A 25,468-nucleotide genomic window follows, 5' to 3' on the forward strand; every position below is an offset into this window, starting at 1 on the left:
TTTGTAGTTTGTACATGGGGTGGGAAGTTGTGACTCATGGGACTAGAGGCTTTTTTTTTTTTTTTAAGTAAAAGGCGAGGAATTTGTATCCGTCTAAGACTCTAGTGGGAATCTATAGGAAATCTAGTAAAAAGTTATAAGAAATTTATTTATATATTTTTTTTTGTTGAATTTTATTGAATTACAAATTTAACCTCATTTTTATTTTTTAGAAATAGAGATTATTTAATTAAATTAGTGGCATTTTTGATAATTTAGATAATGATAATTAACATTTTAAATCTCTTAATATATACAGATACGGATAATACAACACAATCATTCTCAGGAAAAAAAAAAAAATTACAACAATCATAATAAAGTTCGTTACATGTCTACGTGGCATGAGCGCTTCCCCAACAAGAAAGTGAATACACTAGTCGAACTGAAGCTCACTGTGCACATCATGATCCTCTCATCCATTGGCTCGTAATCAAAATAAAGCATCTGCTTGTGTACACGTGTCACGCATCCAAACCTATAAACCTATGGTCCTCTCCGTACCCAAATCTTTCACCAATTTTCCGTTTTCTTTTTCCTTTTTCCCTAATCACTGTTTCATTCATTTCCATTTTCTAGTTTCAGAGTTCTTCAGACTAGAGGCTTTTTTTTTTTTTTAAGTAAAAGGTGAGGAATTTGTATCTGTCTAAGACTCTAGTGGGAATCTATAGGAAATCTAGTAAAAAGTTATAAGAAATTTATTTATATATTTTTTTTTGTTGAATTTTATTGAATTACAAATTTAACCTCATTTTTATTTTTTAGAAATAGAGATTATTTAATTAAATTAGTGGCATTTTTGATAATTTAGATAATGATAATTAACATTTTAAATCTCTTAATATATACAGATACGGATAATACAACACAATCATTCTCAGGAAAAAAAAAAATTACAACAATCATAATAAAGTTCGTTACATGTCTACGTGGCATGAGCGCTTCCCCAACAAGAAAGTGAATACACTAGTCGAACTGAAGCTCACTGTGCACATCATGATCCTCTCATCCATTGGCTCGTAATCAAAATAAAGCATCTGCTTGTGTACACGTGTCACGCATCCAAACCTATAAACCTATGGTCCTCTCCGTACCCAAATCTTTCACCAATTTTCCGTTTTCTTTTTCCTTTTTCCCTAATCACTGTTTCATTCATTTCCATTTTCTAGTTTCAGAGTTCTTCAGCTTTACTCAAAGACACAAAAAATAAAAATCAATAAAGCATGGCAAGTTCGCAATAATAAATAAGAAATTAAAAGGAATAAAAAGCAAAAACCGTTAAATTACGTAATTACCGTGGCGTTGAGTGGACTCGCGGGTCCAGGCCGAGTCACAGTCTGAGTCGTGCTACTGGAACCAGCAGCAGGTTGATGATGAGCGTGATGCTCCACGTCAGCACTCTGGATTCTTCCGCTCTCGATCACGCTCGTCGGACTCTCAATCAGATCTGGCACCGCCACCTCATCCCAGGGAATCTGATCGTGATCGTGATCGCTTCCTTCGTTCATTCCTCCTCCGATTCTCAACCTTCGAAACGTGGCGTCGATAGCAAAAAACGACGCAACAGTAGTGAAGTTGTTGGAGGTGGCGGAGGAGCGGAGCAAAGCATGGAGGTGGTTGTTCTCCTGGTGGAGAGACTCGACTTCTCCGGTGGCCTCGCGGAGGCGAGTGAGGTACAGCGAATGGCGGTTCACGATCTCCTGGTGCTCCTGTACGGTCCGAGAGTGGTACACGCGGTGGTCGGAGTTGGAGTTGGAGACCGAGTCGAAGGAGTAGGTCGGAGAAGAGTAGAGAGAGCTGTAAACGACGTCGTTTGGATGGAGTAGTTGCGACTTGAACGGCGAGGCGGACATGGTGTTCGCGGTTACGGTGCTCGACGACGAGTCGGTTTGCATTTTTTTCAGTTCTTGGACTACAATGATTTGCTTATGGATATTTTCTTTGAAATCTAAACTTCAGAAGAAGAAGAAATTGCGCATGATTGAATCTTAGAGAGAGAGGAAAAAAAAAAGAAAAAAAAGAGCTTACCTGAGAAGAACAGAGACGCTCTTTCTCTTCTGGTTTGAGAGAGAGAGAGAGTGTGTGTTTTATGAGAGAGAGGGATTGGAGGGAAAGAGCGGGAACTAAATGGACAACAAAAACCGTTTTGAGACAAATGCTTATAACAGAACCAATATATGGTGTAGTTTTTACCTTTTCTTTTCTTTTTTTTCACTGTCTGCCCTCGTCTTCTTCGCGACTTATGACTTGGTTTACGTATAGTATCAGGGCAGATCAGTCATTTTGCTAATGTTAGAAATTTCATTTCACTCACATGCATCAGCAACAAAAAAACCGCACGTCCCCGGAGATCCAACTCTAAAAGTTCAAATTACATTGATACCCTCAGTTTTCTGAGTTTTTTTATGACATTATACCCTTTTACACATTATTTATGATATCCTTGTCCATATTATTTATGAGATATATCTGTAATTTATATATATATCTATAATTTATTTATATATCTCTGTCGCTAGTGAAAGGTGGTGCTCTCCATTTTCTCCTAGGCTATAGAACTGTCGTCTCTTCCTGGAAGAGTTTGCTGTACCTTTGGAGTAATACTGTTACCCTAGGGCTTTTGTCTTTTATTTTCTTTCTTACGGGTTGGTAGGAAACAAACGACTTTCTTCATGGACGATCTCACCAAGCAGTGGTTCAGCCTCACCATCTCTCAGAAAGAAGGTCCCAAGGTCCGGCTACAGGATGAGATGGCTGCCTCTGTCTCTATTATCGCTACCAAGTTCCTCACCAAAAGGGCACTTAACCCTGAGGCCGTTGCAACCACCTTTACGCCTATATGGAGGTCCAAACGTGGCTTCAAAATCAAGAACCTGGGAAACCATATCATGCTATTTACTTTTGATAGTGAAACAGAGGGTGATACTATCCTTGCAAACGCCCCATGGAGCTTTGATAAACACTTGATGCTTTTGCAAAAATATGATGGGGTGAGTAAAATTGAGGACTTGGACTTCAATAGCACCCCGTTCTGGATTTAGTTACACAGTCTTCCGATGAAATTTATAACTAACACGGTGGTAGAAACGTTGTGCAAACCCGCTGGGCAGATTTTGAAACTCCCAAACGCAAAGACTGAAGAGTGTGGAGGTTTTATGCGAGTTCGGGTTATGGTGGATATTTCATAGCTACTTTATCGTGGGAGGATGGTTACACTTGATGATAATAGAGAACTCTGTGTCTCTTTCAAATACGAGAGACTACCTAACCTTTGCTACTGGTGCGGTCGCCTTACACGTAATGACCGTGACTATGATCGTTGGATTGAGAGCAAAGGATCACTTACTGATGCAGACAAGGAATATGGGGCATGGCTGAAAGCTTCACCATGGTCTGGAGCTCATAGTTCTGTAGTCGAGGTGCTCGGTTATTACTCGAAGATGAAGGCTGAATGTACAGGCCAATGACGGTCTGATGAAACAAAGAACTCAACAGCGGCTAGGGTTACACCACTCACACTGCCCTCTGACTTGCCACAAGCCCAATATGGTAATTCCTTTTCTGATTCGGTCAAGGCTGATTCTTTCCAAAATAATTCTCTTTTTGTTTCTATGTCAACTAACCCTGTCCTTGTAGAAAACGATACAGCTAGCCCTTGAAAATTGGCATGCATGTTAAGAACATATAGAACATACAATTCAACGGTGGGATTATCAAAATATAAATTCTATAACAAGTTATTGGGTGGCATAACATTTCTTAAAGTTACACCAGGTGTAACTTGAACCCAACTCAAAAAAAAAACTCAAAAAAAAAAAAATATATATATATATATAATAGGGTAAATTACTTAAAAAGACTAATAGATTTTATACTTTGTTTGAAATTAGATCCATATATTTAATATAATCAAATGAAGTCTTAAGCTTAACCATTTCAATTTGAAGCTTATGTTATTTTCATTATTCTAAGTAGCAACAATGACTCAAAACTATATGTACAATTCAAAAGTTTAGCAAAGGATTAAACTTATGTACAATTCCTTAAATTATTCAATTGTATTCAACTACATGGTTGTATTGACCAATTCAGTAAAAACTATATTATCTTTTTGAGTGACAATCATATTTAACCATATGGCTCATTTATCAATGCATCTATATGGTTAAATTTGATTAGAGAACTTAAAATATCATACTTAAAGATTTATCTAAATTTTACTCATTATTCCTCTCAATTTTTTTTTTCTTCAGGTCATTGCTGAAGTCATTGGAACATACATGTTAGTCTTTGCTAGGTGTGGTTCAATTGTTGTCAATAAGATATATAGGTCAATAACATTTCCAGGGAGTTGTGTAGTATGGGTTTGATTATCATGGTCATGATTTATTCTCATATCTGGAGCTCACTTTAATCCGACAGCAACCATAACTCATTCAATCTTTAGATGCTTACCCCTTAAACAGACAGGTTTTCAAATCCGCACCATAATACTCAAATCTCCAAGAAATTATATATTCTGGAGCTTCATTTCATTTGAAGAGATTTTGAAAGAGGAGGATAGAGAAACATGATATACATTATACAGAAACACGATATAGATTATCCTCTAACGCTCTGTCTGTTGATCCACTATCCCATCTTCTTTTGACTCCAACAACATTACTCGGCAAATCTCCCCATAATAAGTTATTCTACTAAAACAGACGGAATTTTTTAATAGACCGACTCTTAGATTTGAGTTTCAATTTTTCTACATTAAATATTTATAAGGGTATGATAGTGTGAGTAAAAATCTGATGTCACATTGCAATTGGAGGCTACAAAACTAGTGAATCTTTGATTTGTGGAGCTAGTTTCTCTTGTGATAAATTTCATGGACTCAAATAGAATTTGTATCCAAATTTTAGCGACCAAACCCATATTTTTGGTTACTTAAATTAAGTTCGCCAAAAAAATAAATAAAAAAGAGGCTATATGGCATCTATAGCAAAATAAAATAAAATAAAAACCTTAAAGTGCTAATATAGGGTAACTTCACATTTGAAGGAAAATAAAATAAAAGAAAAACCTTAAAATACTGATATAGGGTAACTTCACATTTGAAGGAACTGTCCAACTAGTGCAAGAGAATATCAACTACAATAATGATCTTCCACTCAATGTCCACATTAAAACTAGCATGGGATACGAAATGGCATTTTTTTGCATCCATCTGATAATTTCCAATTGGGAGTGACATAGTCTTCGAGATCCTCGCTAACAATGGGCATATTTAAAGCATGACGATCACTATCTACATTGCAACCTACAAAAGAGTTCAATCACCATCATCCATAGTGAGATTATATACTCCCAAAAACACAATGGAACCAAAAGTGACAAAAATAATTAGCCAAGTTGGAAGTTAAGATAAGAAAGCTTAAAAAGTGAAGAAAACCACAAATTAATCTTAAAGGCCATACCCATCCAATGTATTCTATCCCATACGAACTTATAGCCCTTTTCCTGGGGCAAAAAGAGAGAGTCAGATTTCATTATATTAGAGCGGTGCAATCTTAAAAAGACTTGTGCAAGATAAACATAACAACACATTAACAAACAGACTCATGACAATAGGGTCAACTATAGATTATTATTATTAACAAAGCCAGAAATTTTTTCATACGAGGTAATATGAATTTGAAAAGGCCGAGTAAAAAGAATAGTACCGGGCGGCGGTAATAATATTTAAAACCAAGAACAGTGCCCATATCCAACTTGGGTGGCGGCTCGAGTTGGGCATAGTCACGTTCAACCTGTTTAACATCAAGCCCACTCGCTCTAATTAGGAGTCTTTTCTTCAGAAGGTAACTGTTCATCCAGTCAGGATAACAGAGCTCAAACTTAACAACAGATCCTGCAAAAAATATATTATAATCTAATAATTAAATAAAGGATGAAACAGAATAGTATTATAATAGGATGAAACAGAATAGTATTATAATCTAATAATTAAATAAAGGATGAAACAGAATAGAATAGGAGGACAGAAATCATCACACCTATCCTTTTCCATAAATGAGGTTCACAAAATTCTTCTGCTGAATCTGATGATTCTTCTTCTCCTGATTCTTTTTTTGATTCTTCTTCTTCTGATGATTCTTCTTCTTCAGATGATTCTTCTTCTGATGATGAAGATGATTCTTGCATGCTCAACTTGCATCTTGAAACAACAAGTAAATAAATATAATAATTTAAGATATGAACAAAATAAAGGGTTGAAATCTCTTATTAAGAATAAGAAAAACAATTTTCATTCATGGTTTATTTCAGAAGAAGAACAACTGCATTTAATTAATTATTAAGAAATAAGGATTAGCAATTACATGGACTTTGAAACGGCCTCTGCTGGTTCTGTGACCGACTCCATTGGTTCTGTGACCGACTCCATTACTGACTTGTAGAAATGGGTCTATAGGTCGTAATTCGTTAACTGTACTAGAAAGTCATAAAAATATCAACAATACAAAAGAGCCAATACTTAATTACAAGTGTAAAGTATTTGATCATCTAACTTTGAAACCATCAACAAAACCTAATACGGCATGGATTGAAAATTTAAGTAAACCAAAACAATAAACCCAAACTGAGGGGAATCTGAAAAAATGAATCGAATAATTTTGCTAAGTTGCAGAGGATATTAAACAAATTTACGTGGTTGTAAAAGCCTAAAACCGAAAAAACACAGAAACAAACCCTAATAGATCAAACAAAATCAACAAATTTCAAAACCCTAATCCCGCAGAATACAAAAATTTATAACAGTGAACCACGTACTTTCAATTACTAACTAATAATATTCTTAGACTAAATCCAAGATAAATTTGATGAATTAATCCTAAACCTCATGCTCATGCGGAGCAGATTGTGCTTAATTCATAACACCAATGAATTCACCGTGTAGTGCCTTGTGGTACGGGCCCTAGTCATTTAAATTGACAGAAACGGTGAGCTAGCCCTAAAACACAAAATAATCAAACAAAACCCTTTCATATTTTTTTTAAATTTGCGAGAGAGGGAGAAGGAGAAGGAGAAAGAGAGATTACCAGTGTAGGCGAAGAAGGGAAGGAGAGAGCAGCGAGCGGTTAGGGTTTCTAAAAGCACCGACGACGAAAGAGGGAAACCTCAATATATATTTATAGTATACAACTGGGCCTACTTCGATAAAAATAAAGATAAAAAAGCCCCTTTTTTTTTTTTTTTTTTAAATTACTAGAACCGACTCGCAAAACTTTAATTTTTTTTTTTTTTTTTTTTTTAATGAACCGACGCTCCCTTGATCTGGTGACTCTTGGTCTGATCACCTACAGTTCATTAGTAAAACAATAAACCATAATAAAAAATTCACCCAACCTATTAATATATTCAACATTTACTCAAAATTTAGAATAGCTACAAACTAAACCCAAACCCTTTCTTCTCTCAAACATCTCTAAACTTAAGAAGAGACACAATCAAAACACTAACACTAACACAAAACAAAATCTTAAAACTAACAAAAAAAAAAAAAACGATCTATGTTCTAACCCATCTAGGCAGGCATTACTTTAGCCACCATAAAATTATATATAATATTCTTTATAGTTATTTTGTTTTGACCACATTATTATTATTATTATTATTATTATTTTACCAACTTAACAAATTTGAATACCCTGAATTTTTATTTAAGCTCAACCAAATTAAACTTGGTCCCTTAAACAAAGAAAAAAGGCCCAACAACAACAAATTAATTTTCTTGCTCTAAAATCTGGAAAAAAAAAAAAAAACTATGGAAGCCCAACAATGATCTTTGAAAATCAAACAAAAAAAAGCCCATTTGGACTAAGAATGGCAACGAGTTGAGTTTGGGGCAGGTTTATTTATGTCCAAACCCTACCTGCCAGCCACCCCCGAAACCCGAACTCGCCCCGTTATCTAAACAGGTTTTTACTTTTTTAAATCCTCCACACTTGCCCTATCGGGCCCCTACAAGCCTTGCCCTGCCATGCCACTTCAAGGTCTAATCTAAAGAGTAAAGCCCCTAAACCGTGGTCCAATCAATGACCCGATCTAAAATAAATAAATAAATAAAAACAATTTTATGTTTTCCTGACTTCTCATACAATAATTTCAAATTTATGATTTTCCATACACAAATCCTATCACAAACACAAACATAAACACAAACTCACATTTAACAATGAAAATCGACCCGGCCATTAGACCCACTTCGGTCTAATTCGGTCCATTATGTCCACTTCGGTCTACTTCAGTCTATTATGTCCACCTTGATCCACTTGTCACACGTCGGTCTAATTCTGTTCGTTTGGTCCATTTCATTCCACTTTGGTCAAATTCAGTCTACTTCAATCCATTCGGTCCACATCAGTCTAATAGGGTCCATTATGTCCACTTCAGATTAACTCAGTCCATTTCAGTCTACTTACGTCCATTCAACCCACTTCAATCCAATTCGGTCTACTTCAATCCATTAGGTCCAATTCTGTCCACTTCAATCTATTCAGTCCAATTCGATCTAATTCAATCCACTCGCCCCACTTCGATCTAATTCTGTCTGTTTGGTCCATTTCATTAATTTTTAGCATAATCTATTTATTACTAAAAGGGTCTAACTCTTGGATACACAGCACATGCTTTAAAGTTTTATAACTCACATTCATTTTCCAATGTGGGATTAACCCATTGTTTTTTCTTTTGAGAATACTAAGTATTTTAACACACACACACACAAGGGGGGAGGGGAGAAAGTTTTAAAGAAACTAACAGTGATGTATATTCAAAAGGGTCTAACTCTTGGATAACAGCATAGGTTTTAAACCTCTATAACTCACACTCATTTTCCAATGTGGGATTAATTCAATTCAAATAACTTGAACAAATTATAGCTAGAAAAGGGAGCTTGTGTTAGACTATTTCTCATAAATTTTGGACAAATTTTGTGTTTTAATATGTCAATGTTTTTCTCCAAAAAAAAAAAAAAAAATCAAAGTCAAATGGTCAAACCAACAATCAATTCATTTTTCATGAATTGGGTCTAAGATTAACCTATTTTCCCATGGATTAAAATTCCCTTTTAACCTATCATTCAAGTTAAAGAAAAAAAAGGGAGAGAACTCCCTTTTAACCCATGCTGTAAAACCATTTCCTAAAAGTGTTTTCACCCGAAACAAACGCACCCTTAATGATAACTCTTTATCATCAGACTAAGACATCAATCAGTTTTTGGTGTAGGCGGGGATTGAACCCCAAATCCCTTATACATCCATATTAAGTTAAGTATACATTTTCAAAGTTTTTACAAAATTTGCTCAACATTAAAGAGAAATTCATAGGATTTTCCAATATTACTACTTGTAAAATCCAAGCTCATTTGTATATACTAGGCCATTTGCTTTGAACCCACTACCAAACTCAATCAAGTGGGGTCAAATATTATCTTTAAAGTTTAAATGACCGAATCGTATCTTTAAGCTATTTTTTTTTATATTTTTTTTTACAAGATAGAAATTCTACTTTAGCCTAATCTAGGTATATATGTGTGTGATGTTTCCTCTTGAAGACTTGAACTCCGGCCTTGCCCCCTACACCTCACAGAGCACTTATAATTGTGGAGTGACCACCATAGTAAGGATGCGCGGTCGCTATCTTTAAACTGATTTTAATTTCCTTTCTTCCTTTATTTTTTTTTTTCTCTTGAGATTTGCAAGTTCCAAAAAAAAAAAAAAACAAAAAAAAAACAAAACAATAAGTGCGCATTAGATACTTCTACAGTGGTTGAACTTAAGCACTCACTACTCCAGGACTTTTTTTAGACGGAATTTGAAAACTCTTGAAATACAAAAAGAAAAAGAAAAATTTATTAAGTTACAAAACTCTTTGAAATATTGAGTCATGGCTCTCAAATGTTATATAAAGAAACACTATAAACTATGAATTTCAATTAAATACAAAATTCTAAATCAATTCCTTAAAAAAACCTAAATTAATTGAAAACTTTATAACTTCTTTTTATTTTTTTTTTATTTTTAATTTTTGACGAGTAAATTAAAAACTTCATATTAAAATGACAAAGGAAGAATTGGAGACCGGAGATTGGAGTATTTTAAGTCGGGCTCAGGCATTGACGAGACGTGGAAAGTTATTGGGCAATTGTTTTTTTAACGTCTCCCGCCGTTCATCTTTTGCTTTCTCGAACTCTCTAGCTCACTCTCCACTCTCCGCTCTCTCAGCTTTTTCTCCAAAAACCAGTGGTTCACACTCAAAGGTACCTTGCAATTCCCAATTATCAGGGTTTTGTTCAATTATCCGTTGTGAAATTCAAAATCTCTATGATTTTGCTCAAGAAAATTGAAATTCATTTACAACCTGAGTCAATTAACTGAGTATTACTATTATGTATCTTGTTTTTCAGGTTTAATCAACGTTGATGTTATTTAGGCATGTCCTATTCATGCAAAGATGGTACTCACACTATCAATTGTGCAATCATGTGGCCTGGTAAAACACTTACTTCTATTCTTATTTATCCTTTTCATCAGTTATGACTTAAACTCACTTTATTTTTAGAGCAAAACTTAGGTACAGTTCCTTAGGAGGTTCCCCAATTAAAAAATTTGAACAATGAAGCATTAACAATGTTATACTCTCTAAGTCCAATTGAATTCAAACACATAGCTACATTGAGTTTTAATTGGTTTATGTCTTTTGAGACGTGAATGGAGTGAAATTCATGTTGTTGTTTCTATACTTGTAAGTTTTTGGCTTTGCTCTTTCACAACTAGGAAGCACGGACATTTTATTTAGAGTGTTGTACCCGTGTCATACTCATGTTGTACCGGCCGTTTTACGTTACAATTTTTTAGAAATTGCTTGTGTAATCGTGTCATACCCGTGTCAATGTGCTTCCTAGCTTCACAATTAATGCATAATAGTCACTACTCAGTTCTTTTCCTATTTGTTAGAGATATATATTAGACACATATTTGCCTAATGTAATAGGCCCAAGCCCAATCCTACTTGTACTAGTAGTCTAGGGTTTAGTCGCTTAATATACTTATGTTAGGGTTCATTGTAACACAGGTTATTGTACTACACTCTTATACAATAAAGATGTAGCCCTTAAGGGATTCCTCCGTGGAGGTAGACCGACAAGGCTGAACCACATAAACCTCGTGTTCATGGTGTTCCTATTCCATGCTTCCCATTCCGCATCCATTCTAGCATATACAACATGGTATAATACATCATGTTGCTAATAATAATATATTTTGACATGGTATCAGAGCAAGGTTCGTTCTTGGCATCAAACAAACATCTGTACACAGCAAAGAAGATTCTCATGTGCATACCACCATCTGAAGTCACACATGTTTGTCTGTTGGATCCAGACTCCACATCTCGCAGCCACCATGGCTCTGTGCTGTGTCAAAATCCAACAACCAAGCAGGCCGTGACTTAACTTATCAGATCTGTGCAAATCCAAGCTTCGCCTCACGATACCAACCACACAGATGTGCCCCACTGCCTCTTGCAAGAAAAACCTAGAAGTTCGGTCTCCACTGAACTCTACACATGCCTCCACGCGCCGCCGCGGATTTCAAAAGTGCAGATCCTCCTATGGTTACACGCGCCGCCCTGATAGCCTTGTAGCTCGCTGATCTGCAAAACTGAGAAATCTAGAGAGTATCGGATGTTACATGCGCCTTCACGCGCCGAAGGTTTTCCTAAACTCTTACACGCGCCGGTGGAATACTCGCACAAGCCTGAAGACTGCTGCTGATGTCATCCTGACGTCATCTAGCCACATCAGCACCACGCAAGCCGTTGCCATGTCAGCCCTAATCCAAGTCATCACCACGTCATCAGCCACGTCGCTAGCCACGTCAGCAGTGTCGCCTCATCAGCACCACGTCACCTATCTGATCATTGACAGGACCGACCCGACCCAAACCACCCGGATCTGACTCGTGAAGCACTGATCGTTGACTTTGACCCTGGACAGTTGACTTTGACTTTTGCATTGACTTTTGACCGAAGTCAAATTTTTTGAGAGGGCCTATCTTGCTTAATTTTTCGCGTAGATTCCAATTTTGGACTCCGTTTCTTCATTTGAAGCTCTGAAATTGGTCTATTGGTATATTCTTCATCATGGTTTCTTCAAAGGCATTCTTTAAGTCATCTTCTCATGCTTATCCAACCTCAAGCCTTCATCGAGCTTCCACCTTGAGTTTGAAGGGGGGTGTTAGAAATATATATTAGACACATATTAGCCCAATGTAATAAGCCCAAGCCCAATCCTGCTTGTACTAGTAGTCTAAGGTTTAGTTGCCTATATATACTTATGTTAAGGTTCATTGTAACACTAGTTATTGTACTACACTCTTGTACAATAAAGATGTAGCCCTTAAGGGATTCCTCCGTGGATGTAGGCCATCAAGGCTGAACCACGTAAATCTCGTGTTCTTGATGTTCCTATTCTATACTTCCCATTTCGCATGCACTCTAACATATACAACATGGTATAACACATCACGTTGCTAATAATAATAATATATTTTAACACTATTGTTTCTTAGAAATGTTCATACTTCAAAGCATATCAATTGTTAAGGGATAAATTACCGATTCTCCTAAAAGTTAAGTTGTTAGAAAATGACGAATTTAATCATTTAACTAGAATTCTAACACTGCCTCTCAAGTGTGGGCCTAGGGTCCTCTTCAATTAGTAAGACTCAAAACGTGGGATTTTTAAGATTTTAAATGGGATGTAGAGTGGAGACAAGGATTCAAACTCAAGACCACTTCCTTTGATACCATGATAAATTACCAATTTTTTCAAAGGCTTGAGCTATTAGGAGATGGTGAATTTAATCATGTAACCATAATTCTAACATTTAGGCTTCTAAGGCAACTATATGCAATTCAACCAAGCTCAAGTTTCGTGGCTTGATTATGTTGGCCTTATTTTGAAATCTCATTTATCTTTTTACTAAATTTTGTATTGTAAATTTGACTTTTCTAAATGTACTTAAAGACAAAAGTTTCATTTTCTAGTGCTACTATGGGAAAGGATTGAGAAGCGCAATTGTTTTTGAAGCGCAGAGAGGATACCGGAATGCTTTGGGTAGAAAAATGAGGTAATGTACTTCATTATCAATAAGCATGGGAAGATTGTAGGCATTATTTCAATGGCATTTTCTTGTTGCAGGTTTAACAAATTTGTCCTCCCTAGAATATCAAAACTATGTTCTCGACAAAAGCATGAATTAGCAGGACATCTGTTGGTGGAACTAGCAAGAATAAGAATTTCAGATAGATCAAAATATCGTGAAAAGGTAGATTTTATGCATACATATTGGGTACAATCTATTATTTGAACATTATAAATTTACTTTTTCGTGCATTTTCATCAGAAAGGAAATTTTACTTGATAAAAATGCTTATATGAAGCATGTAATTGCTTTGTGTATTTAAATAAAAACCAAAGGTTCATCTTTCCATACGTTTTCATAAAAACTGATATAGATGACATTTGTACAAATGGCTTTTCCTGAATTGTCCCGGTGAGCTTCTCTAGGTCGTGGCTGATAATTAAGCTATCACTCATTTCATCTGATTATTGAGCATATCCACCTGACTTGGCTGTTGGCCAGGGTCTTTGGCAAATTTATTCTACCCACCATTTGCAATGATGTTTCGTTCTGATGTCTGTCAATGGGTTTTCATGTCATGTACAGTTATGACTTGTGCCCTTTATGTATGCATTTCTTTAATATTTTTTTCTGGTTTTTGGTTTAGCTCATGGTGTTCCTGCCCAATTCCAGTACTTTACAGGTGCATGTGAAGTAGTTTTGATATTTTAAAAAAGAATGGGACGGGTGTTCATTTTGTTTATAGTGGTAACATGCAATTAATTGTTGGACTTGAGTTTGTTTTGAATCTATGAAGAATACCTAGTAAATTGTTCATTGAGAAGTCCAGATTAGGGAACATGTGTTAAGACCACGGGTGGGCATGCTAAGATTGTTAATGAAATCCACATCCCGGACAAATTGAACCCAAGACTTCCTCATAGGGGAGGAGAAGCAACATTAGGCTACAACTAAGGCATCCTATGGGGAAATTGAATAACAAATGTCCACATGGAATTATAGTGAGTCTTGCAGAGGAAAACTTAGTCAAATGCATACGTGGGCTTTTATGAGTTTTGCCAGTCTGTTATGTTGTCATTTGAAAGATTTCTTTATACTCTTTTGCAAAGCATTTCAGAATGGGTTAGTAAAGAATGTGATGACCATTTGTTTCACCTAGTGTGCCCCGGTTTGTTCTTTTTCTCTGCTTTGGGCATTCCATAACTGCCTTTTCCAAGTTAACTCTTAAATACTGCAATTTGTTTTGTTATAGGTATCTGCTATGATGGATTATGATAGTCTTCACGATTCAATTGATAATGGAAGTGCTAAAAAGCAAACTGGTGTGAATCTTAGAGACACAATGGATGAAGTCGATGTTTCCTTGGCATGTAAAAGGTTTCCATCCATCAACTTGGGTAGGTCTCCTAAGGTAGAATTGTATAATGAGACCGCACATTGCTCTGAGATGAGTAAGCCTGTAGCTGCCCAAAATTGCGAAGGATTTGTCCCTAATCTTATTGATGCGGAGTGGGTTCAAGAGAGTTCTAGTGAAACATGGCGTTTACTGCCTGGCAGTCTAATTGTAACAACTTCATCAAAAGGAGAAAAGGACTCTTATAAGCCTTTATCTCCTCTGAACCATCCAATTGTAACAACTTCTTCAAAAGGAGAAAAGGACTCTCATAAGCCTTTTATCTCCTCGGCCTATGGCTTTAGAAACTGTAGAAAAATCAGATGATCTGGTCTCTGGGGAGGAATCTTCTAACAAACTGGGGTCTGAATCACCAGTAAATGCTGCCTCCATTGAGTCATTTCTTAACAGTTCTATCAATTGCATACCTGGATTAAGTAAGAGGCACTATGGTCAGCTGGACAACTGTGGTTTTCACATGGTGGGCTCTTTTGCAGATTATCTAAAAGTGAAGTCCTAGGTTTTTATATTTTGCAAGTAGGCATGGGCTCACATTATTTTTTTTGGTTTCCATGTAGTTGCGGAAATTGCTGCATCATTTTCCTCGAACTTATGCTGACTTACAGAATGCACAGACTGGAATTGATGATGGACAATACCTAATTTTCATTGGAAAAATTTTATCTTCAAGGTAATTAATCCTTTCCCCCCAAAAAAATTGAATTGTATATCTTGGACGTAATTTCTCTTTTGGAGAAGTATTTCTATTTCTTTCTAAGTGTTCAACTGGTGACCTTTTTCAGCTACATCTGAGAGATATTTTAGTTGGTGTTATCATAGGCACTCCAGGCACCTCCTGCCTTGGCATGGGGGTGATGCACGGTGCCAACAAATTTTTTTGATCTACTCCATGTGAGCTAACTTGTATAAGTTGCTCATAGCTCCTAGTGAAAGCAATACCAAGATATATCAGAAAAAGAATGATATTTCGGAAAACAACAGCCGATGTGATGAGGCCATTGTTAGAGTTCTAATTGCTTGTAGAAGGGAGAGCATAATATTATGATGTATTAGGTGATGATAAATAATATGGGTGTATGAGATCAATGGATAGTTGTATGTATGCTAAATGACGTAATAGAAGCTATACTCATAAAAAGTGATAACATCTAAAAAAGAAAAAGAAAAAAGATTTGGTTAGTTGACTCTAAGGGACAGTGAGTAGAATTCGGTGTCTAAAAGATTTACCAATCAGTTATATATGTTATATAAAACCAGCATATTTAGTGTGCTCATTGTTATATTCAGCCTTTTATTTTTTATTTTTTTATCATTGTTGTACACCTGCCCTATTTTGGTTGTGTTCTATGACTAGTTTTAACATTCACATTTACCATGATTTGATGTGTCTTTATATTTGGTATACTGTTCTTGTTAGAATTAAGTGGTTAAATGATTAAATTTTTCATTTACCTATGTCTTAAGCTTTTGGAATAATTAGTAATTTAACATGAAATTAAAGCAGAAGGTCCATAGTTTGATCATTGTCTCCTCCACTATAGTTCCCATTTAAAATCTCATGTATTGGGTCTCACCTATTAAAAGTTAGTTTGAGCCCATACGTGAGGGGAGTGTTAGAATTTAGTGGTTAAATGATTAAATTTACTATTTTCTAATAGCTTAAGCTTTTGGGATAATCAGTAATTTAATATATGTTTTCTGGATTTATGGAATCGGTCATTAAAAGTTAAAACTGTCTTTTTTAATGCATTTTAGCATATTAAAGTGAAGTATTAATTTCCTTTTTATTTTTTGGGATAATATTTGATTCTTTAAAATAGAAAATGAAATTGAGGGCTTTAGCATACCCGGTGCACAAGGTTCTCAGTTCTATGGGGCCTGGGAGAGGTGGTACGTTGGCAGCCTTGCCCATAATTTTTGGAGAGGCTAATTCCAGAACTGAAACCTGCACCATATCACTAGGGCAGAGGGCACTTGCCCATTGCACCAAGAAAACAAAGTGATTCTAAAGAGAGGCAAGTTTGATCCGATGAATCCTTTAGAAGCCCAACCATTTCTCTACAGTCCAAATTATCCACTTTTATGCAATTGAGTCTTTTTTTCATGTAAAACAACTCTTTTATCTCCACATCAACATTGACCTATTTTTCGATCCATTATTTATTTATTTATTTATTTTACTGTTTGATCTTTTTACACACACACACAGAGATAACTGAAAATTGTTATTTTTAATAAATAACTGGAGTTTTATTCAAAAAGGAGATTTTTTTAACATAATATGTTGTGTAAAAAATTCTTGTAATTTGGTCTTATGGAATTAAGTACTGAAGCTTTAGCACATCAACAAGATATGCAAGTGCAACCATTTTATTTGCGTTTATTCTTATAGGATTGGTAATAGTAACTGTAGAGAACCTATAGCGAGATGATTTTTCATGTTTTATGTTTTATTTGTTTTGGGGATAAGGATAACACTTACCATTCTTTCTGCAGGGGAATAAGAGCTAGTTTTTCTTTTTCATTTCTTGAGGTGGTTGTAGGCTGTGAGATTGCAAAAAATCAATCAAATCCCGAGAATACAGCTGATGATGTTGGTAGTAAGGAAAAGAAGACAATTTATTTGCATCTGAAGAAATTTTTTCGTGGTAGTCGTTTTACTTTTCAGCCTTTTCTTAAAAGTCTCGAAGCGAAGCATAAAGAGGGAGAGATTGTTTGCGTTAGTGGTAAGGTGAGTCTTGAGATAGTTGTCAAGTTGCTTTTGTTGTTCTCTGATGTGTTTTGATTGGTCTTGTTATCAATTTCTGTTGTATAGTTCTGTAGTAAGAGTCATACCCTGAGGAAAGGCAAACATTCTAATAAATCTTCAATATTTGATCTAAATGCTTTGTGTGAGACATTCTACATTGTTTTAAGAATGAATATAACTGCGGTTAATTATTGTGATCTACCTAAACTGTCATTCTCCTTGCTCAATGCTTGGTTTTGAATACTGCTACACATTTCAGTGGGGCAGTACCTAGCTCTGTGGGGTTAGCGGGCATACCATTTTCAAGGTTGCCTTCTTGGCACTTGGGATAGGTCCTACCTCCCTCTCCCCCTCCTTAGCCAATAATATAATAAATAATTTGTTTAATTGTATTACGAAAGCTATTTTCCTCGATGGTGGGTGATTGTAAAAGCAATTATATAGTTGGTGTTAAGCAAATAACAATAACAATACCACTAATTAAAAATATTCTAATAACAATACCAACCAACAATAGATTAAACTGATGTCAGCATATAATGAATTTTTCTAATAAAATTATTATCTCAATGCTTTCTATGCTAACAATTTTGAGTCAAATTAAAAATATTACAATCAGAATATCATTAAAAAACATGTAGAAATTAATAATAGAAAAAAAAAAGATTGATTGCAAAATTGGGACAAGCAGAATGAAGGAGACGGAGAAGCAGATCCGGAAACGTGGTAGCAGAAGTTGTTGCGTGGGGGAGGAGCAAGGGTTGTTAGGTGGGTCTCTGGGTGTTGCAACTTGTGACAGATTTTTTTTGGGGGTGGGTTGTGATGTCTTGGGAGAAATTGTTTTACACCCCACGCCTTTTTTCCTGGTCAAAATTGTTTTCGGCTGGACCAACATTTTCCGCTGGACCAAATGCCCAGAAATTCTAAATACATTTTCAGGAACACGTTTTGCGCTGAATTAAATGGGAGCTAAAGGCGCGAAATTGTAACTTTTTTTCATGCATGCTTTTCTCCCCAAGTTTTTTTGCCTAATTTGGGGGATGGTTTTTGGTGTGCCTAGGTGAAAAACTCCTTTTAACCACCTCTCCAGCCTTCTTCATTTTCACCCCACCAAGCAAGGGAAAACTTTATTCCCTTCTTCCATCCTTCAAGTTTTTCCCCAACCAAACATACCCTAAGAGACCCTAAGAGGTATTGGTGCATGTTCTCTCTTAGTATTGAAGCTAAGGTCTAATTAAAAACCAGGAATCATAGGGAAAATGATGTGGTATATCTTGCGTCATTTACATGGTCTTTATTTAATTGGTCTCGGGCTCGGAGATTTACATCTAATGATTCTCTTTTTATATATTCCCTTTGTTCTTGTACATAGTTTTGAGTCATTACTGTATGTTATTGGCTACCTCATGTTCTTTTCCATGAAATAGTTTTTTTTTCAATGAAACTTTATCTTACCTATGAAAAACAAAATTCACGCGTTATTGTTATTTTTGAGGAGCATCAAGGTGGCATTGGCAGATGGTCATGTCTTGTCAGAAAGAGTATTGGGAAAGTTAAGGTGTATACCAAAGTGGCTTTCTTTGCTTGGACTGCAGTCTTGGGTAATATTTTTACTTTTGATAATTTATGAAGATGGGGAGTTCTAATTATGAATTGGTTGTGTTTGTGTAAGCAATATGGGGGATCTGTTGATCACTTATTGCTGTATCGTCAAATGGCTAGAGAGCTATGGTCCTTTTTTCTTTGTTTGTTTAGGGTGCAGTGGGTTATGCCTAATATATTGGTGAATTGGAAAGGGCGGTATACTAGGTACGGCATAAGGGATATTTGGAATGCCACCCCTCTTTGTATCATGTGGAAGGAGCGGAATAGCCGAACATCCTAAGGATCGGAACATTCTATGGTGGATGTGAAGCTTATGTTTTTTACGTAATTTGTTTGGATGGATGACTACTTTGGGTGGTCATTCTGGCTCTAGCTTGTTGAATTTTCTTGATAGTTGTACTTTTCTCATTCATTGATTCACATATATTATATATTCCATATACTGTATGGTGTCTTTTATCCTTTAATTAATAAAATTTACTTATTTATCAAAACAGAAAGTTGTGTACCAATCCAAAAAATGAAGGTAATCCCTGAAAGTTGTGAGAAATGGATGTGCAAATAGAAAGCTTGACCTACATGGTTAATTTCCAAAACTTTATTTTTATTTTTATAAGTAATAAGTTTTGTTGATATAAAAAAGGAACACGCTAGTACACAGGAAGTGTACAAGGGGTCAAGAAATCAAATACAAAAATTGCAAGAGGCTAGGAAATCATATTTAACCATATGGTTCATTTATCAGTGCATCTATATGGTTAAATTTGATTGGAGAACTTAAAGTATCATACTTAAGTATTTATCTAAATTTTACTAATTAATCCTCTCAATTTTTTTTTTAAAATTTTTTTTTTCTTCAGGTCATTGCTGAAGTCATTGGAACATACATGTTAGTCTTTGCTGGGTGTGGTTCGATTGTTGTCAATAAGATATATAGGTCAGTAACATTTCCAGGGATTTGTGTGGTATGGGGTTTGATCGTCATGGTCATGATTTATTCTCTTGGCCACATATCTGGAGTTCACTTTAATCCAACCGTGACTATAACTCATTCAATCTTTAGACGCTTACCCCTTAAACAGGCAGGTTTTCAAATCCACACCATAATACTCAAATCTCCAAGAAATTATATTTCTGGAGCTTCATTTGAGGAGATTTTGAAAGAGGAGGATAGAGAGAAAGTAAAGTGTCGGCTTTGAGAATTTTTCAGGGATAATATTGTTTTTTTATTTGTGTTAGTGGAGTAAGCTAATGTGTTTTTTTTTTTTTGGACATGTGTCAATCATTTATTGGTGATGAAACACTGAAATAGCTAACTTGTTAATACAGAAACATGATATACTTTATCCTCTCTTTCCCTAATCTATTCCTCCTCAATCTTCTTCTCTCTCTCTCTCTCTCTCTCTCTCTCTCTCTCTCTCTCTCTCTCTCTCTCTCTCTCTCTCAAGTCCTTGAATCCACTATCCCATCTTCTTTTGAAATTTTGCTGCCCCGCCCCACTTAACCCTCCCCTCCCCACTTCGCCCCGCATGAGTTTTCTCAGCCTTGCAATGGTGGTGGGGTGGAGATGGGGCAAGATTTTAGCCTCGCACCACGGGGCGAGGTGGGGATGGGTTTAGACTTTTTAGACCTACCTGCCCCTCTCCGTCCCCACCTTATGTTGCTAAGGGTTACAAGTATAAATTTTTTATACTCTAAAACCCTACTATTTAAACAAACATATCAATATTAACTTATTTTGTTCTAAGTTCTCTGCCTTTATTTTGTTATGTGTTATACTATGAGATTTTTTTTATGATTGTCTTATTCAACACTTGGATATATTATTCAATTTTTTCTAAGAATTGATTTGATTTGATGGGATAAAGTTAGTTGTAATTTGAAGTATATTTTTATTAATGAAATAGGTTTCATTAAAAAAAATTGTACTAGTTGTAGGGCAAATTAACAAAAAGTAGAGTTTTACGAGGTGGGACGGGGTTTCACGAGGCCCCAAGGGGCAGGGATGGGGTGAGAAAATTTTTCCCATCATGCGGAGCAGGGCGAGAATGGGGCAAGACAAAATCATGCAGTAATATAGAAACATGATATACTTTATCCTCTCTTTCCCTACTCTATTCCTCCTCAATCTTGTTCTTCTTCTTCTTCTTCTTCTTCTTCTTCTTCTTCTTCTTCTTCTTCTTCTCTCTCTCTTTTAAGAAAGTCCTTGAATCCACTATCCCATCTTTTTTTGAATCCAATAACATACAACATACTCAGCAAATCTCCCCATAATAAATAGATTATTATACTAAAATAGATGAAATTTTTTAATAGACTGACTCATAGATTTGAATTTTAATTTTTCTACGTTAAATATTTATAAGGGTATGATTGTGTGAGAAAATCTGATGTCACATTACAATTGGAGGCTGCAAAACTAGTGAATCCTTGATTTGTGGAGTTAGTTTCTTTTGTGATAGATTTCATGGACTAAAATAGAATTTGCATCCAAATTTTAGGGACTAAACCCATATTTTCGGTTACTTAAATTAAGTTCACCAAAAAAATAAATAAAAAAGAGGCTATATGGCATCTATAGCAAAATAAAATAAAATAAAAACCTTAAAATGCTAATATAGGATAACTTCACATTTGAAGGAAAATAAAATAAGATAAAAACCTTAAAATGCTGAGATAGGATAACTTCACATTTGAAGGAACTGTCCAACTAGTGCAAGAGAATATCAACTACAATAATGATCTTCCACTCAATGTCCACATTAAAACTAGCATGGGATACGAAATCACATGCTTTCACATCCATCTGATAATTTCCAATTGGGGGTGACATAGTCTTCGAGCTCCTTGCAAATAATGGGCATATTTAGAGCATGACGATCACTATCTACATTGCAACCTACAAAAGAGTTCAATCACCATCATTCATAGTGAGATTATATAATCCCAAAAACACAATGGAACCAAAAGTAACAAAAATAATTTGCCAAGTTGGAAGTTAAAATAAGAAAGCTTAAAAAGTGAAGAAAACCACAAATTAATCTTAAAGGCCATACCCATCCAATGTATTCTAGCCCATTTGAACTTATAGCCCTTTTCTTAGGGCAAAAAGAGAGAGTCAGATTTCATTATATTAGAGCGGTGCAATCTTAAAAAGACTTGTACAAGATAAACATAACAATACATTAACAAACAGACTTATGACAATAGGGTCAACTATAGATTATTATTATTATTTTTTGGATGAGAACTATACATTAATTTGAGGACCATTATTAAACGCATATAAAGAAGTTAATTAATGAATGCATAAGAATGTCCAATGCAAGAACAATCAAATTAATTTCCAGAATATACTCATCTACAATCTAGAAGAGAAAGAGAGGAGGGGAAGGGGTTTATCTATACAAAGCCAGAAATTTTTTCATACGAGGTAATATGAATTTGAAAAGGCAGAGTAAAAAGAATAGTACCGGGCGGCGGTAATAATATTTAAAACCAAGAACAGTGTCCATATCCAACTTGGGCGGCGGCTCCAGTTGGGCATAGTCACATTCAACCTGTTTAACATCAAGCGCACTCCCTTTAATTAAGAGTCTTTCTTTAGAACGTAACTATTAATCCAGTCAGGATAACAGAGCTCAAACTTAAGAACAGATCCTACAAAAAATATATTATAAAAGGTGCCCTATACTACAAAAAGGTACCCTATAGTAGCGTTTTCTAAAAACACGGCTATAAATGGCCAAGTTCTAAGCTCTATAGTGGCATTTTAAAATAGTGTCTATAGCAACTGTAGGGACTCAATTTGGATTGGACCCAGAGTATGAATGAGTTTTCAGCCCAATAAGCCCAAACAATAAATTTGTAGAGAATGGATTGAAGGTTTAGGCGCTGGCCGCCGTTCACCAAGCATGAACTTTCTTCTTTTATTAAAGAATACTTAGAACTTTTTTACAACTGGGGGACTGCTCCTCGGCCCGTGGCCGAGGAGCCCTTTTTCTTAACCCTTTTTTCTCCCCCCTCTTTTTACTTTACTTGCTTTTCTTATATAGTCTTCATCTTCCTATTTCCTTCTTCCATCTGTTAATCATCCATTCGCCTTTCTTCTGGCCGTCCGTCCCATCAGAGGCCTTATCAGTACTCAAGTGATTCACTCTGATCAACGTTGCCCTGCTAAGGGATGGCCGCATTTATGAGGATAGGACCCCTGAACAGTGCTTTCTCAGCTACCGCCACTCACATAAGGCTAAAAGTGGGGTGATGGGACATGTACTCAAGTAGGCGCCTGGATGATGAACAAATGGACGGAGGAGATGTAAGAAGGCAATGCTATATAAGGGAAGGGTACCTCTGATAGAGGGGGATCGAAAAATAGGAGAGGAAAAGGATATATGAGATAGTTGTAGCCCCAGGAATTGTAACCTTATATGATCAATGAAAAACATCTCTTCGGACGGAGTATTCATATTAGTCCAAGAGCACATTAATCCAAATCTTCCCATTCGCATCGCTGTTTGATATTGTTATTTTCATTATTAGCCTAGCTCTTTCACCCACTCTCTACAAAATTTATTGTTTTGGGCTCGGAGGGCCAAGGACCCATACCTTTTTGGACTTGGGCTGCAAAAACTGACCCTACAATTATTATTATTATTATTTTTTGGATGAGAACTATACATTAATTTGAGGACCATTATTAAACGCATATAAAGAAGTTAATTAATGAATGCATAAGAATGTCCAATGCAAGAACAATCAAATTAATTTCCAGAATATACTCATCTACAATCTAGAAGAGAAAGAGAGGAGGGGAAGGGGTTTATCTATACAAAGCCAGAAATTTTTTCATACGAGGTAATATGAATTTGAAAAGGCAGAGTAAAAAGAATAGTACCGGGCCGCGGTAATAATATTTAAAACCAAGAACAGTGTCCATATCTAACTTGGGTGGCGGCTCCAGTTGGGCATAGTCACATTCAACCTGTTTAACATCAAGCGCACTCCCTTTAATTAAGAGTCTTTCTTTAGAACGTAACTATTGATCCAGTCAGGATAACAGAGCTCAAACTTAACAACAGATCCTACAAAAAATATATTATAAAAGGTGCCCTATACTACAAAAAGGTACCCTATAGTAGCGTTTTCTAAAAACACGGCTATAAATGGCCAAGTTCTAAGCTCTATAGTGGCATTTTAAAATAGTGTCTATAGCAACTATAGGGACTCAATTTGGATTGGACCCAGAGTATGAATGAGTTTTCAGCCCAATAAGCCCAAACAATAAATTTGTAGAGAATGGATTGAAAGTTTAGGCGCTAGCCGCCGTTCACCAAGCATGAACTTTCTTCTTTTATTAAAGAATACTTAGAACTTTTTTATAATTGGGGGACTGCTCCTCGGCCCATGGCCGAGGAGCCCTTTTTCTTCTCCCTTTTTTCTCCCCCCTCTTTTTACTTTACTTGCTTTTCTTATATAGTCTTCATCTTCCTATCTCCTTCTTCCATCTGTTAATCATCCATTCGCCTTTCTTCTGGCCGTCCGTCCCATCAGAGGCCTTATCAGTACTCAAGTGATTCACTCTGATCAACGTTGCCCTGCTAAGGGGTTATATCACCATTAATGAGGCCAGAGGGGTTAGGTGAATGCATTAAGTGTGAATGTGACAGCTTGCTCTGGGCTTGTCCCTTCCCAAAATTATCTTTAGTATGCCGAGGACGTGGGTAAAAAAGATGCTTTCCCCAACTTAGCCTTGAATGGTCAGTCTTCCTCGGCGTGGGCCTTGGGCCTGCTACACGATGGGCCGAGGCTATCAGGCCCACAGGCCCCACAATAGCCCCTCAAAACCCTGCTGCACGTTCCCTCAGACGGGGAGGAGGGTTTTGATACTTCCGGGCCCTCTAGACGAGTCGCCCCACTTTGGTTCGTGTTAATGCTGGCGACTTTTCGACTGCCCGATGTGCGTTTTTGGCGTTTCAAGACTTAATGTGTGCCCACATTAAATTTTGGCGGCACCACGTTTCCCACTTTCAACGGTGTGATGGTAATTGTTCGGTGGGGATCTCATACTTTTATGGGCAGGCAGTTACATTCGGGGAACCTAAGGGGGAGTATAAGCACCTGTTTGAACCACCTGGTTTCCTCATTTTCGCGCTTACAACCATTGATGCGTATGATTTGAATCTGGTTCAACTTGCACACTACCTGAAAAGAATCGTCATATTTCTGTAAGTCTTCTTCTTTCAGTGGCCCCAAATTTCCTTGATTCTATTCCTTCTTTTCTTCTTCTGGAACTTTTAGTCGTCCTTGGGGAATGGGTAAGTTTAAGAAGTTGGTTGAGTCCGACGAGATGATGAACAAATTCATTGTTGACTATGGGATACCCAATAATGTGAGTTTGAAGTACTGTGAAGAAGGGGAGTGGTACATTAAGAGGAGAGAGGGTGAAGTCGTGATCCCGATAGT

General features: G+C 36.2%; 3 protein-coding genes across 5 annotated transcripts in view; 1 reads left to right on the forward strand and 2 right to left on the reverse strand.

Annotated features, from left to right (window-relative positions):
* Nucleotides 1-1,322: 1,322 nt before the first annotated feature.
* On the reverse strand, nucleotides 1,323-1,892 carry LOC136065500 (uncharacterized). The gene has a single exon (XM_065768783.1). The coding sequence runs from the start codon at nucleotides 1,890-1,892 to the stop codon at nucleotides 1,323-1,325; it is 570 nt and encodes a 189-aa protein (XP_065624855.1).
* A 3,132-nt stretch (nucleotides 1,893-5,024) lies between these two features.
* Nucleotides 5,025-7,229, reverse strand: LOC112022283 (uncharacterized). 3 transcript variants are annotated; one of them, XM_024054849.2, is made up of 6 exons: nucleotides 7,128-7,229; nucleotides 6,408-6,514; nucleotides 6,084-6,244; nucleotides 5,751-5,938; nucleotides 5,505-5,547; nucleotides 5,025-5,347 (listed from the first exon to the last, which is right to left on the reverse strand). In XM_024054849.2, exons 2-6 carry the CDS (start codon nucleotides 6,470-6,472, stop codon nucleotides 5,217-5,219), a joined length of 588 nt encoding a protein of 195 aa, XP_023910617.1. In that variant the 5' UTR covers nucleotides 6,473-6,514; nucleotides 7,128-7,229; the 3' UTR covers nucleotides 5,025-5,216. The 3 variants fall into 3 exon arrangements, with proteins under 3 accessions (XP_023910617.1, XP_023910618.1, XP_065624859.1); XM_024054850.2 differs by having other exon boundaries at nucleotides 6,408-6,519; nucleotides 7,128-7,217; XM_065768787.1 differs by lacking the exon at nucleotides 6,408-6,514 and having other exon boundaries at nucleotides 7,128-7,224.
* Nucleotides 7,230-13,215: 5,986 nt separating this feature from the next.
* The window catches only part of LOC112022248 (ATP-dependent DNA helicase homolog RECG, chloroplastic), a 22,340-nt gene continuing 10,087 nt past the window's right edge, over nucleotides 13,216-25,468 (forward strand). The window contains 6 exon segments of the mRNA XM_065768784.1: nucleotides 13,216-13,220; nucleotides 13,292-13,418; nucleotides 14,488-14,799; nucleotides 14,885-15,109; nucleotides 15,207-15,319; nucleotides 17,146-17,380. Coding sequence (XP_065624856.1) covers nucleotides 13,216-13,220; nucleotides 13,292-13,418; nucleotides 14,488-14,799; nucleotides 14,885-15,109; nucleotides 15,207-15,319; nucleotides 17,146-17,380 — 1,017 coding nt within the window.

Source organism: Quercus suber, unplaced genomic scaffold (assembly GCF_002906115.3).
Source record: "Quercus suber isolate HL8 unplaced genomic scaffold, Cork oak 2.0 scaffold_996, whole genome shotgun sequence".
Classification (NCBI taxonomy): Eukaryota; Viridiplantae; Streptophyta; class Magnoliopsida; order Fagales; family Fagaceae; genus Quercus; species Quercus suber.

Bases quoted from the DNA above. Each gene is read 5' to 3' on its own strand.
- LOC112022283 (XM_024054849.2), bottom strand. From the start codon at position 6,472: ATGGAGTCGGTCACAGAACCAATGGAGTCGGTCACAGAACCAGCAGAG. The intron at 5,939-6,083 runs GTGTGATGATTT...TATTTTTTGCAG, and splicing joins TCATTTATGGAAAAGGATAG to GATCTGTTGTTAAGTTTGAG. The intron at 5,348-5,504 runs GTATGGCCTTTA...ACTCTTTTGTAG, and splicing joins GGATAGAATACATTGGATGG to GTTGCAATGTAGATAGTGAT.
- LOC136065500 (XM_065768783.1), bottom strand. From the start codon at position 1,892: ATGTCCGCCTCGCCGTTCAAGTCGCAACTACTCCATCCAAACGACGTC.